General features: G+C 43.2%; 2 protein-coding genes across 2 annotated transcripts; one reads left to right on the top strand and one right to left on the bottom strand.

Annotated features, from left to right (window-relative positions):
* Positions 1-360: 360 nt before the first annotated feature.
* LOC125542334 (probable glutathione S-transferase GSTU6) lies at positions 361-1,573 on the bottom strand. Its single transcript, XM_048705326.1, has one exon. The coding sequence runs from the start codon at positions 1,458-1,460 to the stop codon at positions 741-743; it is 720 nt and encodes a 239-aa protein (XP_048561283.1). The 5' UTR covers positions 1,461-1,573; the 3' UTR covers positions 361-740.
* A 3,183-nt stretch (positions 1,574-4,756) lies between these two features.
* Positions 4,757-14,430, top strand: LOC125542333 (DExH-box ATP-dependent RNA helicase DExH3-like). The gene is made up of 19 exons (XM_048705325.1): positions 4,757-5,445; positions 6,314-6,471; positions 6,549-6,636; positions 6,725-6,970; positions 7,708-7,803; positions 8,350-8,538; positions 8,813-8,972; positions 9,051-9,181; positions 9,487-9,654; positions 9,729-10,001; positions 10,788-10,982; positions 11,175-11,378; positions 11,472-11,541; positions 11,651-11,799; positions 11,895-12,203; positions 12,521-12,580; positions 12,701-12,853; positions 12,931-13,041; positions 13,657-14,430. Exons 1-19 carry the CDS (start codon positions 4,981-4,983, stop codon positions 14,164-14,166), a joined length of 3,735 nt encoding a protein of 1,244 aa, XP_048561282.1. The 5' UTR covers positions 4,757-4,980; the 3' UTR covers positions 14,167-14,430.
* The last annotated feature ends 362 nt before the right edge of the window (positions 14,431-14,792 follow it).

Below are 14,792 nucleotides of genomic sequence, written 5' to 3' on the forward strand. Positions count from 1 at the left end.
AATGTGCACATAGGACCGATCACCACAGTTACATGGCGGCATAGCAGCGGACGACGCGTGCCCAATGAAAAACACCATATAGAGGTGGCCCAAAGCATGCTCGCGCCTTCGCGTCCCACGCATTATGGACTCGAGGAAATCTGACCGGGTGCATAACACGGAGATTGGAAGCACCGAAAAAGTTGAAGCTTCAATCCAACAAAACAAGTGCTTTTTACTGTCATTTTATTAAGTCTCAGTCGATTGAGACTTGATTATGTCCCAATCGATACTATATTCATATACTTTTGCTAGGTCTCAATCGACTAAGACTTTGTTATGTCTCAGTCGATGCCATTTTCCTTTGAGTTTGCATGGTGATTCGTAAAAAAAATTATTTTCAACTTTTCTTTTTCTTCTTATATCCTATATCACTTTTTTTTGCCGGATATATCCTATACCACTTGACTGAGACTTGGTTAAGTCTCAGTCGATTGAGACCTAACCACACCCATATTCATAAGCTCATACATTGAGATTCGTGCAATTTGTTTCCTAAAGGCTTTTCTTTTTTTTTTCTTACATTTCATGCTATATATCACCTGTCGACTGAGACGTAGCCACGCCCTTATTACAAATCACGCTACAGGTAGAGTTGCAAACCAATCAACTTTCTCTGCTGCAAGTGCACATAACATTCAGTTCCTCATTTCGCCGTCGACAGTCCATGGACGCGCGCGTGCTGATACATGGAGCCGTGGTTAATTCGCAGGAGGTGCCTTGCCAGCGTTCTTGGCGTGTATGAACCTGACGTAGTCCACGACCCGGTCCACGTCCTGGAGCAGCTCCCTGGCGACGTCGAGCTCGCCGAAGCGCCGCAGCGACGCCGCCAGCAGCGGCGTCCTGGCTTCATCCTGGAACACCCTCTCGCCGGAGACCCTCGCGGTGGCGTGCACGTACGAGACCACGCCGCCCACCACGACGTCGACGTACCCGACACGCTCGCCACCGAAGAAGCAGCCCTTCCTGCCGCCGCCTGTGCACTCGCTCAGCCCGCGCTCCAGCCCGTCCGCCGCGTCCACCACCTTCTGCATCCACGCGGCCCGCTCCTCCTCGCTCCCGGCCCTGAGCGCCCGGTCCCACGGCGCGCCCATCTCCTCGTCGAAGTATGCCGCCCAGAACCTCGCCACGGCGCGCTCGTGCGGGTCGGCGGGGAGGAGGGTGTCGCCGGGGGAGCCGAAGGCCTCGTCGACGTACTGCAGGATGACCTGCGACTCGCAGACGGGGCGGCCGTCGTGGATGAGCACGGGCACGGCGCGGTGGACGGGGTTGCAGCGGAGGAGGAGGTCGCTCTTGCTGCGCAGGTCCTCCTCCACGTACTCGTAGCGCACGCCCTTGAGGCGCAGCGCCAGCCGCACCCGCGTCACGAACGGGCTCCCCCAGTGGCCCAGCAGCGTCACCTCGCCGCCGTCTCCGGCCATCGTCGATCTCAGGCTATCTGGCTATGTGCTCGTGCTGTACGGCGCGGTGCTTGAGTTATGCTTGTAGTTGACATCGTTTGCTTATGGATGAATCTTCTTGCCGGCTCTGTCTTCGGAAGAAGAAAGATTAAACAATGTGATCTTCCACGCTAGCTGACGGCCCCAGCTGTTAGACTCTAAGAGAGCATCAGCGCACACCATTACGTATGTGCTGATGATCACATGGCACGTTCAACGTTTGACCAGACGATCTGATTTTAGTAATAGGCTAAACTATAATAGATCAGTTCATGTATACTTGAATGAAACACATACGAACATCGATGACTTTCTAATAAAAATAAGACAGAATACCTTCAAAGCTGTCATCTCTAACTTCATCGTTTGCATTTGGACATTTCTCCAAAACACTGGTGAACCGCGAAAGACCAAACCTGAACACGTCGAACTAACCTCAAATCTTTTTGATAGTCTCTTGAGTCGACCACCCGGTGGGAATCTAAGATCAACGACCCCGCCGCTGGGACATGCTCCTTTGCAAGGCAGATTGCTGAACCGCCGATTTATAGGCAGCCTTGTTTTCCAAATACATCGTTAACATTATTCAAAACAGTTGTTTTTGAATGCTTTTCTAAAAAATATTTAACATGTTTTAAATACACATTGAAATACTTTCTGAAGGGTAAACATTATTTAAACTATGTGCACATTTTTTTAAAAATAACAACATATTTTTGAAACTTGCGAGCATTTTTTTGAACGATGTGAAAATTTTATTTAAAAGCACAAATATTTATTATAAATATATTTTTAAATGATATGTTCATTTTTGGAAACATGTGAAAATTTTAAATCTCATGAAAAAATTAATGCTATAATTTTGTTTAAAAAATTAAGCTACTCCATTTGTTCCATATTAATTAATGCTCAAATGGTTGTATCTAGCACAAGGTCGGAGGAAGTGACAACTTTTTACACTGTGTTCACATTTTTTTTTACTTCTCAAAGTAAATTAAGTAACTTGTTTTTTGAAGTACATGTATTTAGATGTCTCAAACTATAAACAAAAAAAAGGAGCAAACCTAGTGAACTAACATTAATGGGCCGGCTGCACTTAGCGCGTTCCCTAAGGTGAGGTGGACCATTGTCTCGCTATAAGCGAGTCGAAGATCTGTTCAGAGAAGCAGGGCTGGAAAAAATGTTAGATGCGGTGGGTCCTAACCCCCCATAACGCGACAAATACCACACAAACACACACCAGGCTAGAGTTTGCGCTGCTTCATGAGCTGGCCATTTTTGTCCTATCTCCCCAAAATGCGATGAATACCATGCAAGCACACACCCTGCTAGAGTCACGCTGCTACATCAGTTGGACATTTTTTTCCTTCTCATCGGCTTTGCAAATATTACAGAGCCTTTTTCGAGTCAGCTTTCCCTTTTTCATGTGTTTCTTTTCTTTCGGTTTCATTTACTTTATTCGGGCCTTCTTTTTTCCTGCTTTTTTTCTTTTGATTTTTTTCGTGATTTTTTTTGAAAATTTTAAAGTTTTTTATAATTTGTACTGTTTTTAAAATTTAAGAACATTTTCCATATTTGAGAAAAATACGGTTCAAAATTACGAATAGTTTTTATGTCTATGAACCATTCTTGTAATTCAAGACAAAATTCATAAATATTTTTTAAAATTAAAAACATTTTTTTCTATCTTGGACCATTTTTAAAAAATTAGAACATTTTTTAAATCTAGAACGTTAATGAAATCACAATAAAAGAAATCTGTGAATGCTTTTTTATGTTTAAAAGAAAAGGAAAAACCATAAAAGGGGCACATGTGGGTTGGGCCAAAGCATGCGTGGGGTTGCAGGTCCCTCCTCCCGGCACCGCCACGCCCTACGCGCGCGTTAGTAGGACTCCTCTACCTTCGTGATTCGGAGGCTGAATGATATGAGCCCAAAGCTCTAGTCATTGTCTTGATTGACTTTTTGTTGCCAGTGGTGAATGATTCATAAAAAAAATTCATGCATAGAAAAGATATTTACATATATTTAAAAAAGTTAAATATGCATAAAATATTTCTGATGTATACGAAAAATATACAATATGTATGAAAATATAGACAATGTTGAAATAAGAAAATAAAATAAAAAGGAAAAGTAAAGAAAGTTGGTGAAACCAAGGAAAGAAACAAAGAAAATCAAAGAAAAAACAAAAAATGAAAGTAAAAACCTGAAGAAGACCAGACAAAAACTGATGCAAACCGTATTTTTTTAATAAAATTCCATATAGATAGAAAAAGACGCACGAGAGACAAGCCGGCTACGGCTTGCAGTAAGCGAGGCATAGCTCCGACACACTTCTCTATGTAGATAATTCGATAGCTGAAATGCTTTAATAAAAATCGCATGGCTTGTTTTAATAGTTGCCTACTTCCTCCGTTCTAGATACATCCATTTCTGAGACAAGTAATTTCGAACGGAGGAAGTACATTGTATTAGGTACTAAACCATATTGTTTCTGTTAATGGTGATCGGAAGGGGAGGCCCTTCTTTTATTATTTTTTAAAGCTGGTGGAATGCCTTATGGGCATTTTTTTAGACGACCTTGTACAATACTAGATGTTTAGGGAGGTACTTTAAAAAATAAATCAGATTTTTCTGAAGCATCAGTGCCTTCTACATGAGAGACGCCTAATTAAGCGTCTATCCTAAACATCGATGCTTAAGAAAAAACTGATTTTCTTTTCTAAGCACCTCCTCTAAACATCTTGCATTGTACTAGGCCTAATGAGCAGCTTGGGCTGTCGCTTAACAATGCTCAGGCTCATTCTCCACGCAGCTGGGCCGAAGAGCCCGCTGAAAAGCGCTAAAAAATCTCGCGCACTGTTTACGGTCCCACACAGCTAAACCAACCAGAGCACCCCACGTCGCGGCCCCGCGGGCCCAAACAACCGTCCATCCACCGACGACGCAGCTGCGGCCACGTCGCCCTCTTCCGGATACGGGAGCACGCGCGCCCGCACACCGGGCCCACCGCTCAGTGTCACACACCCTTAGGAGCCGACCCCACATGTCACTCCCAGTGCTTCAGCTGCCTTTCCTTTTGTCACCGCCATTCGCACCCACTCCACCCTAGCCCATCTCCTCCCCCCCCCCCCCCCCCCCCCCCCCCCCCCCCCCCCCCCCCCCCCCCCCCCCCCCCCCCCCCCCCCCCCCCCCCCCCCCCCCCCCCCGCCCCCCCCCCCCCCCCCCCCCCCCCCCCCCCCCCCCCCCCCCCCCCCCCCCCCCCCCCCCCCCCCCCCCCCCCCACCCCTGCACAGCCGCCACGCCCCGCCCCACTCCTCTCCACCGCCGCCGCCGCCGCCGCCCCCTCGCCGGAGCCGGAGCTCGTCGCGCGGACGGATTCGGCGATCCCGCCCGGAGCCTCGGGCCCGCGGAACAGCGGACGCGGAAGGGGACGCGGACGGGGGGTTTGATGAGATACGGGAGCCTGCTGCGGCGGCGGCGCGGGCGGTGAACTGGTGATGCTCCTGGCCTCCTCGGTGCTGCGGGGTCGCCTCCGCCCCCTCCGCCGGCCCCGGCCCCTGATCATGCCCTCCCCTCTCTTCCTCTCCCGAAACCCTAGCCCCAGCACCAGCAGCAGCGCGAGCCCCCAACTCCCCTCGCCTTCCGCCATGAGCACCAGCGGCGTCTACGTGCCGCCGATGCGCCGGCTCCGCTCCGTCATCGCGTCCACCAACGGGAACCTCGCGCCGCCGCCCGCTGTGCAGCCCGCGTGGACGCCCGAGTGGCGGGCCGACGGGCGCTCCCTCAGCCCGCCGTCGCCGCCTCAGCCGCAGCGCCGCACGGCTGCCCTCCCGCCCCGGCCGCCGCCGCCCCAGACGCAGCCCTTGCGCCAGCAGACCGCTGGGTATTCTCGGTACGCCTATGACGACTTCTCCGAGGAGGAGTCGGACCGGGAAATGGACCGCACGTCAGTTTCTAGCAAGGTAGATATACATTACCATGCTCTGCTTTTGTTGTATTTTAGTGTGATGAATATCTTAAGCTTGCATGTATGCTGTGTCCTTTGGTGTGCTGAAGGACTTCGTACAATAAGTAATTGAGTATGGATGAACCAAGGACTGCTGCATCTATGTGCTGTGCATCCATGGACAGGGAAATAATAAACTCCGGTTGAAACATGAGTTTTTTTAACTGATGCTGCAGGAGATGAAACGGTTTACACACAATTTCTGTCTTCCAAACATGCAGTAATGTAGGTTTCTCTATGGAATTATTTTAAGATCATAAAATTGTGAGGATCACATGAAATTGTCATGCCCTGCGTATTCAGTTCAGACATTTTGCGTGTTTGGCTTCTACTGAGATTCTGGTACCATTTGGAGAGTATAATGTCAGACTTAAGGATTTTTTTTTACAAAGACCTTTGTTGGTTAAGTTTGAAAAAATGCAATGTTTTGAGTATTAAAGTGAAAATTCAATATATCTACAAAGGTAGTACTGCTTATGTGGAATTTTAAACAGCAACATTTTAAAAATGAGAAGTACTAGTTTTTTCTGAAGGAAGGAAGACCTTGACAAAGTATTGCAACTGCAAATATCTTTTATGTTAAGGATCTTGAGATGGCATTTTTCTGCAATTTTTTGCCTGTCAAAAATATTTGCTATATAGTTCTTTTCTGGAAAGAATTAAGCTTCCTTTTGGTTTTGAGGTCAACTCTATTTAGAATTGATGATTACTAAAATAAGGAAACATTTGGTGTTCCCACATAACAATGAAACACCAATCTATTGGCCATGTTTTTTTTTGTGTCACGTTAAGTTCTTTATAGTTATACTGAACAAAAATTCCAGGGGGGTGCATCTACTTTAGAGAATGTTGACGAATGGAAATGGAAACTGCACATGCTTCTCCGTAACGACAATGAACAAGAGATTATGTCGAGGGAGAAAAAGGACAGGCGTGATTTTGATCAACTTGCCCAACTGGCAGATCGAATGGGTTTGCACAGGTACTTCATGGCCCCTCTAATATCATTGTGTTGCATATGCTTTGCCCCCTGTCTGATGATAATTTATGTTATGGCAGCCGTCAGTATTCCCGAATCATCGTGTTTAGTAAGGTCCCCTTGCCTAATTATAGATCAGACCTTGATGACAAAAGACCTCAAAGAGAGGTATGCTGAACTGCTGATTGTCCTAGTAGCTTAAAGATTGAAGTGTGTATGACTTGCGCATTTGTTGGCTGAAATATTTGCATTATAGGTATCTATACCTTCTGGCTTGCAAAGAGAAGTTGATGCATTGCTTGCAGACTATCTTGCGCGGAAGAGAACAGACAGTGGGAACTTTCCTAATGCTGCCTTCTCAAGGTCAAGCAGCACGGACAGTTTTGCGACTGATGAAAGCTTCTATGAGCAGCAGGATAATCAGACATCAACCAATGTTGTGATGGAAAGAATCCAAAGAAGGAAAAGCTTACAGTTGCGTAACCAGCAAGCTGCTTGGCAGGTTTGATTATATGCAGTAGACCACTTGTCTGTTTTTCCCCGTGGGTTGGGAGTTCTATAGTACACTGAAGATATACACATGAAGTGAAAATTATGTTAATATTAAGTCTCAAAACTTGTATCACATTTTTAACTTCACCACAATATCCTTGCCAATCATCGTTTTGTATAATTTCCCCCAGTTTCGTATTGTACTTCACTAACTATCATCTCCACTCATCTGTTGTAAATGGAATAAATTGTATTTGCGAAAGTACTTTAGATAACTGATATATCATATTATCTTCATATAACCAATCTATTGGTATGTCATGAAATGAAGGGATTATTAGTTGTTTACGTACATCATCCTATGCAGATACGCTATTGAGTTTGTGATTGCATATGTCACTCCGTTTCACGGTGTTCTTTTAATTTGCTTACTAATTTTCTTCGGGATTATGTTGCATGGTAAATGATACTTTACTTTGTGTAATACCGTGTCAATGTTCAATGTTTGATTATTGAATTGATCATCTAATTTAGGACTGTAGTTGCATAACTAGCCTAACATGTTGGTCCTAAGGGCCAGAATTTTAACTTGACAAATGGGCAGGACTTTGATGCCTTCTGAATTGTTAGTCCTGCCAATTTGATATTTCTTTTCTTACTCATGTTTGCGCTTTAATATAGTTTTGAGTGGATCAATGACCTTTTCGGATTATTGCACCCTGTTGATTAACATTTTCTCTGTTTCAGGAATCAAATGATGGTCAGAGCATGATGGAGTTTCGTCGAAGTCTTCCTGCCCAGAAAGAAAGGCAATCACTATTGGAAGCTATATCTCAGAATCAGGTCCTGTTCTTCTCCTTGCAGGGCATTTTGGTCACAGTTTGGTAATGTTTGGTTTTCTTGGTATTTGTGGCAAGTATTTAAGAGCAAAGCTAAATATGGTTTATTTTTGCTTTTGCAATACCCCAACTCATTTGTTTGTGAAAGCAAATATGAAGTGATCTTATCATGACATAGAAAAACAATCATTAAACTAAGTGATCTAAAGCCAACCTGTGTGCTTTTCATGTGAAAAAAATGCTATGTTGTGCACAACCTCTGGATGTTGAATAACTATTCAAGAAATGGATATGCCCCTTGTTTCTTAAGTGTCACACATATTTATGATTTTCAGTTCTGTATTTCTCAGATATGTAATCCTCCATTTGTCTGGGAAAGTTACTACTAATTGTTTCGTTATCTAACGTTTTTTCAGTTAAGAGTGTTTCTGCAAACTATCTGAGAAATTTGATAGTTTTTACTACTCAGCACATGGGTTAAAAGCCTAATACTTGTGAGTAGCTATATTGAGATAATCAAGTATTAACGGTGCTTTGCTTTATTGAACAGGTGGTTGTAGTTTCAGGTGAAACTGGCTGTGGTAAGACAACACAGTTGCCACAATACATTTTGGAATCTGAAATAGAAGCCGCTCGTGGTGCTACTTGCAGTATCATTTGCACTCAACCAAGACGAATATCAGCTATTTCTGTTTCTGAAAGAGTTGCTGCTGAAAGAGGTGAAAAAATTGGGGAATCGGTGAGCTACTTGCACCTATACAGTGAGAAAGTTTTCCATGCTGAGGTTTCGATTTTGTGGTTGCCGATGGGTACTCATGGTTATTTTAGTCATTGGATGTTGTCCATCCATAGGTTGCTGACTGGCAAGTAATCCAGTTGCTGTAGAACCTTTTCTTAACATCTTTTACTTTGGTTATCTGATGAAATGGGTTTACACTATGCTAAACAGTTTGTGCAAATTTGGTGAGATTATTCTGTTCTTTTTTATTTTGATAAAAGAATTGTTACCTTAGGTTGGCTACAAAGTTCGGTTGGAAGGAATGAGAGGAAGGGATACACGCCTTCTGTTCTGCACTACTGGGGTCCTGTTGCGAAGATTGCTGGTGGACAGAAGCTTGAAAGGTGTCACCCATGTTATTGTGGATGAAATTCATGAACGGGGCATGAATGAAGGTTTGCATCACTCATAATAATTCTGAACTGGGTATCCAGGAGGTAAATAGCGTTAATTTTGTTGGGTCTCTGTGCTAGATTTTCTCCTTATTGTCCTAAAGGACCTTCTTCCACGCCGACCGGAGCTAAGGCTTGTATTGATGAGTGCGACCCTCAATGCTGAGATGTTCTCTTCATACTTTGGTGGAGCACCCATGATACATATACCTGTAAGATATTTCATTAAGACTTCTTCACTCTTGTATTTTGCTATCATATCAGTCTGCTCATCAAGTCATTCTTTCATTTGAATCAGCACAAATGTATATCCATAATATGAGCTGAATTACACCAATGTTGTGCATGGCTGCTCTTATCAATCTTAGGAATAGCCTTTTGAATCACTTGCAATTATTTAGTGCTTTGTGTATATTGAGTTAGCCTGAAATCTTTTAACCTTGTTTTCCTCTCTAAACCTGCAACTTGCTTGGGTGTTCTTTGCGGTCTAAATGAGCTGCATGCTATCTCATTGTAGGGTTTTACATACCCTGTCCGGAGTCGTTTCCTAGAAGATATTCTTGAAGTTACTGGCCACAGATTGACTCCGTACAATCAGATTGATGACTATGGCCAAGAGAAAAGTTGGAAGATGCAAAAGCAAGCTCTACGGAAGAGAAAGAGCCAAATTGCTTCTGTTGTGGAAGTACGAGAGTCCCTATTTTTTTACCATTTATTTTCTGCTTAAAGCTTTGGTCTCTAAGCTTCTTTTTTTAACAGGATGCAGTTAAAGCTGCGGATCTAAGGGATTATAGTCCACAAACTCGTGACTCTCTATCCTGCTGGAATCCTGATTCAATTGGTTTTAACTTGATAGAAAATGTCTTGTGCCATATTTGTCAAAAGGAAAGAGATGGTGCTGTGCTTGTATTTATGACTGGGTGGGATGACATTAATACGCTAAAAGATCAGCTACAATCCAACCCATTGCTTGGCGACCCTAGTAAAGTTTTGCTGCTTGCATGTCATGGTTCAATGGCTAGCTCAGAGCAGGTATTACCTCTTAGATGTTTCCATTTCCTCTTTTGTAGTTACTAACACATCCATGGTTAGTTCTTTTGTTTAATACATATACCTACAATTTACTTGTGCTGGTAACACTGGAACTACTGTCTACTTTGTTAAGTAATTTAAATTTGTACTTGCTACATCATACACGATTTTGATAGTGCTGGCAGTTTGAGGGAGTTCTTCTCTAGGCTGATGTGTTGGTTAAATTTGACATATTTAAGCAATCATTATTCTGTCCATTTATGTGTTTCGATGCTCCTTTGATTCATAGAACTTTCTCCAGTCACCTACTCCCTCTCTTCCAGTTGATAAATCTTGCGGGTATCCCTAAGTTGTCAATTTGACCAATGAAATATGAGTTATAGGCCACAAAGAGCATACCGTTGAATTTTTATTAGAAGTTTCTAATGGTGTATATTTTTACGATATATAACTCGTGTTACGTTAGTCACATTGATGATTTAGGGATACATGTAGGCCTTACAAACAGGAAGGGAGCAAGTATTACTTATTTACCCTGTTCTGCAGATGTACAGTATGAATTTCCGCGACCTTATTGAATTGTGAATCTATTGCAGTTTTGTTATCATCTATTACAGTTTTGTGTAAAATCAGATGTGTTCCTATTGTTTTGTTACATGATACATAATTCTGCTATAGACCATATAGGCTATTCACAGGCTGTAGCCATGGATAGCAAACAGTACAGATTTATGTCTTTTGATATATCAATGATTTTATTCTTATATTGTATTCTTTGTTGTGCAGAAACTAATATTTGACAAACCTGAGCCTGGTGTAAGGAAAATAGTTCTTGCCACCAATTTGGCTGAAACTAGTATTACTATCAATGACGTAGTTTTTGTTGTTGATTGTGGAAAAGCAAAAGAGACATCTTATGATGCACTGAACAATACTCCCTGTCTGCTTCCGACCTGGATCTCCAAGGCTTCTGCTAGACAAGTAATATTTTCTATCTTATTGGAATATGATTAATTTTATTTTTTTAGTGCAACTCACTTTTGATTAAATAATTAATTCTGTGTGTGTGGATATGTTAATCAAGCTACTTGTGATTTACCTTCAGTAGCGTGTTTGGTCATCACACTTATATCATGTCTTTCTGTTTTGTTATTTTAATGTCCGGTTATTTAGAGACGAGGAAGAGCTGGCCGTGTTCAATCAGGGGAATGTTTCCATCTCTATCCACAGTGTGTATATAATGTGTTCGCCGACTACCAGTTGCCGGAACTTTTGAGAACTCCTCTCCAATCCCTTTGTTTGCAAATAAAAAGTTTGCGGCTTGGGAGCATCTCAGAATTTTTATCCAGAGCTTTGCAGTCACCTGAGTCTCTATCGGTACCTTTCTTTTCACTCTTTGTTGCCACAATCACAATTTTTGTCCTTCGGGCCTTCAGATGATCTGATAATTTATTCCAATATTTTTTTCAGGTACAAAATGCCATCGAATATCTCAAAGTCATTGGAGCATTCGATCAGAATGAAGAGTTAACAGTTCTAGGTACCAGATCCACCCTTTAAATTTATCTGTGAATTACCACCTCTTTACTGCATCATTCTGGAACTTTTGCAACTTGTGTGCTATAATACTTGCTGTTTGTCACTCTCAGGAAAACACCTGTCTATGCTTCCAGTTGAGCCTAAATTAGGCAAGATGCTTATTTTTGGGGCTATATTTAATTGCCTTGATCCCATATTAACCATTGTTGCTGGACTTAGCGTAAGAGATCCATTCATGACACCATTTGACAAGAAGGATGTAAGTATGCCTCTTCCATCTCTAATGCATCTAAATATGTCTGTTGTGCTGTATACTTGGTATTGAACTTCAGCGTTTTGCCTTCCTCCATGCAGCTTGCAGAGTCTGCTAAGTTGCAGTTCTCATGCCGTGACTATAGTGACCACCTTGCGATTGTTCGTGCTTATGATGGATGGAGAGATGCTGAAAGAGATCGCAATGGCTATGACTACTGCTGGAGAAATTTTCTGTCAGCGCAAACCTTGAAAGCCCTAGATTCTCTCCGGAGGCAGTTCCTCTTTCTTTTAAAGGACACTGGCTTGATTGATGAAAACATGACTATGTGCAATAAATGGAGTCGCGATGAAAATCTTGTTCGGGCAATCATTTGTGCGGGTTTATACCCAGGTGTTTCGTCTGTTGTGGTGAGTTGCTTCTATATAAATTTCTGTTCCATTTTATGCATCTAACTCACCTGTAGCTCTGTTGTAGTACTCCCTCCGTCCGAAAAAGCTTGTCCCTCAAATGAATGTATCTAGCACCAAGTTAGTGCTAGATGCATCCATTTGGGAGACAAGCTTGGGACAAGTTTTTTCGGACGGAGGGAGTAGTAGTATAGCTTTGGTTTGCCTAGGACAAAGGTCATGTTTGGACCATTTTTTTTTGCATGTGAACTTAGCCACACTATTAGAGCACTTATAATTCTCTGATCTGGATCCTAATGTGCTTCTTGGTAATTCAGAACAAGGAGAAATCAGTTTCTCTCAAGACAATGGAGGATGGGCAGGTTATGCTTTACTCGGTAAGTTAGTACATTCATTCTATCTATCATGATTGTGATCATGTCGCCATTTTACTTCGATCAGGTGGTCAGGGACTGTACATGCTGAAGTTTCATCTTGATCTTCGTTGTTGTTTCCAGAGCTCAGTGAATGGGAAAGAAGCCAAGATTCCATTCCCCTGGCTAGTGTTCAATGAGAAAGTGAAGGTGAATTCAGTGTTTCTCCGGGATTCAACAGCGATATCTGATTCTATATTGCTGCTCTTTGGAGGAAACATACAACAAGGAGGCTTGGTAAGTTCCTTTGCATTGCTTATTTGACTTTTGGTCTGGTAAATGGAGATTGAATATCTTCAAACTCCATGCTGCAGGACGGACACTTGAAAATGCTCGGGGGATATCTGGAGTTCTTCATGAGTCGCGATCTTGCATCGACTTACTTGAATCTCAAGGGTGAACTTGAAAATTTAATCCACTGCAAGGTATAATTATTGATCTTAAATATATCATTCTAGATGAATACTCCTCATTCTACATTTTAGTGTTGTTTAGTTACTTGCTGACATTCAAAACAGACCTCCAATTAAATATCCTGTAAACACTTTATTTCTACAGCAGAATAAACATGTCTATCTATATGCACTAGATAGATTACGCTGTATGCTATTGGTTCCCCTGCCTTTTCCTATGTGGACGCTGTTGGGTTGCCAAAATGGTAGTTAGCACCTTTCAGTGGTAACCATCCGTTTGAAACCTTTCATCGTGGTTTCCGCTTATGCACATTGGGTTTTCAAGTTTGGTCCGCTTTCAGCTTCGCCCAGAAGTCGATCTTTTCTGACTTGATCAGATAGTTTTTATCTGACAGAGCATGCTTCTCCCCATGAAAGTGGATGTTGAAGTTGTTTGCATGAGCTAGTTTTTGGGATTTCCCCCCTTTAGGTCTGTTTGCTTGCTAAAGTGCTGGGGGATTAAGATGTAATCTTTAGGAACTGAATTCTATACCATTGTCAGTTCATTTGCCAACTTTTATTGGACTTTCCCTCATTTATTCTGATGCTCTACCTAATATTGGCCAACCAATTCTCTGTTTTTGACAGCTTCAAAACCCAAGGATTGACATCCAAACCAGCGAGGAGCTGCTGTCAGCCGTACGGCTGCTGGTCACGGAGGACCCATGCAGCGGTCGGTTCGTCTACGGCCGTCAAGAACCAAGATCAAAGAAAGCAAAGACGATGATCTCTTCTGCCTCGGTGGCCTCCATGGACCGCGGAGGCGGAGGCGGGCACGGAGGGGACAACCCCAAGAACCAGCTGCAGACCCTCCTGACAAGGGCGGGGCACGACAACCCGTCCTACAAGACGAAGCAGATCAAGAACACCCTCTTCAGGTCGACCGTGGAGTTCAACGGCATGCAGTTTGTGGGGCAGCCGTGCGCCAACAAGAAGCTGGCGGAGAAGGACGCGGCGGGGGAGGCGATTAGCTGGCTGACGGGCGGGGAGGCTCCTCCGGTGACGGCCAACGCGAGAGACCGGCAGGACGCCGACCACATGTCCATGCTGACGAAGCCGGCTCCACGCAGGAGGCGGCACCACCATAGGAGGAGCTGATTAGCGCAGAAAGGTTTTGTTCGTTGCACTCAGTCAGGCGAAGAGCGATAAACAGAATACATACGGTAGATTAGCTTGAGAAACACAGCGATTTTTGGTATGATGCCCGAGTTGTTGAAACTGGCTGCGATCGCCCAAGATGGGGCTGTCCTGGTCTTCATTCTTAGATCCTGTTCGTACGGTGACCTCGATACTCATTGTGCAGTGCTGTGAGAGGCTATCCAGTACTACGTATAATGGAAGAGCATGGGATGGTACAACTGCAACAGAGGAACTACTCCCTCCGTCCTCAATTATTTATTGCTCAAATTGATGTATCTAGCACTGCTAGTGCTAGATATGTCCTTTTGAGCCACAAGTAATTCAGGATGGAGGGAGTATAAGATTCTCCCACTGCAGAAAAAAGCATAAACAAAAAATATAGTTAAAAATTTCAAAAATTTCTGTTTTTTTGTGATTAGTAAAACAAAAACAAAATATGTTCTGTATGCTTGTCAAATTTCAGCACAAAATGACTTCCGTGGAAGTCATGGCGCAAAATAAATAAATAATATTTGATGCTCTAAAAATGCTAGTTTTAAAACCATTTTGGAGTATTGATTTTCTTTTTCTAAGATTTTTCACGA

This window comes from Triticum urartu, chromosome 3 (assembly GCF_003073215.2).
Source record: "Triticum urartu cultivar G1812 chromosome 3, Tu2.1, whole genome shotgun sequence".
Lineage (NCBI taxonomy): Eukaryota > Viridiplantae > Streptophyta > Magnoliopsida > Poales > Poaceae > Triticum > Triticum urartu.

What these genes read in the sequence shown, in the direction of transcription:
- LOC125542334 (XM_048705326.1), bottom strand. Translation starts at nt 1,460, where the DNA reads ATGGCCGGAGACGGCGGCGAGGTGACGCTGCTGGGCCACTGGGGGAGC.
- LOC125542333 (XM_048705325.1), top strand. Translation starts at nt 4,981, where the DNA reads ATGCTCCTGGCCTCCTCGGTGCTGCGGGGTCGCCTCCGCCCCCTCCGC. An exon ending in TGAAGAGTTAACAGTTCTAG is followed by an intron (nt 11,542 to 11,650) that starts GTACCAGATCCA and finishes TGTCACTCTCAG; the next exon opens with GAAAACACCTGTCTATGCTT. An exon ending in GGCAGGTTATGCTTTACTCG is followed by an intron (nt 12,581 to 12,700) that starts GTAAGTTAGTAC and finishes TGTTGTTTCCAG; the next exon opens with AGCTCAGTGAATGGGAAAGA.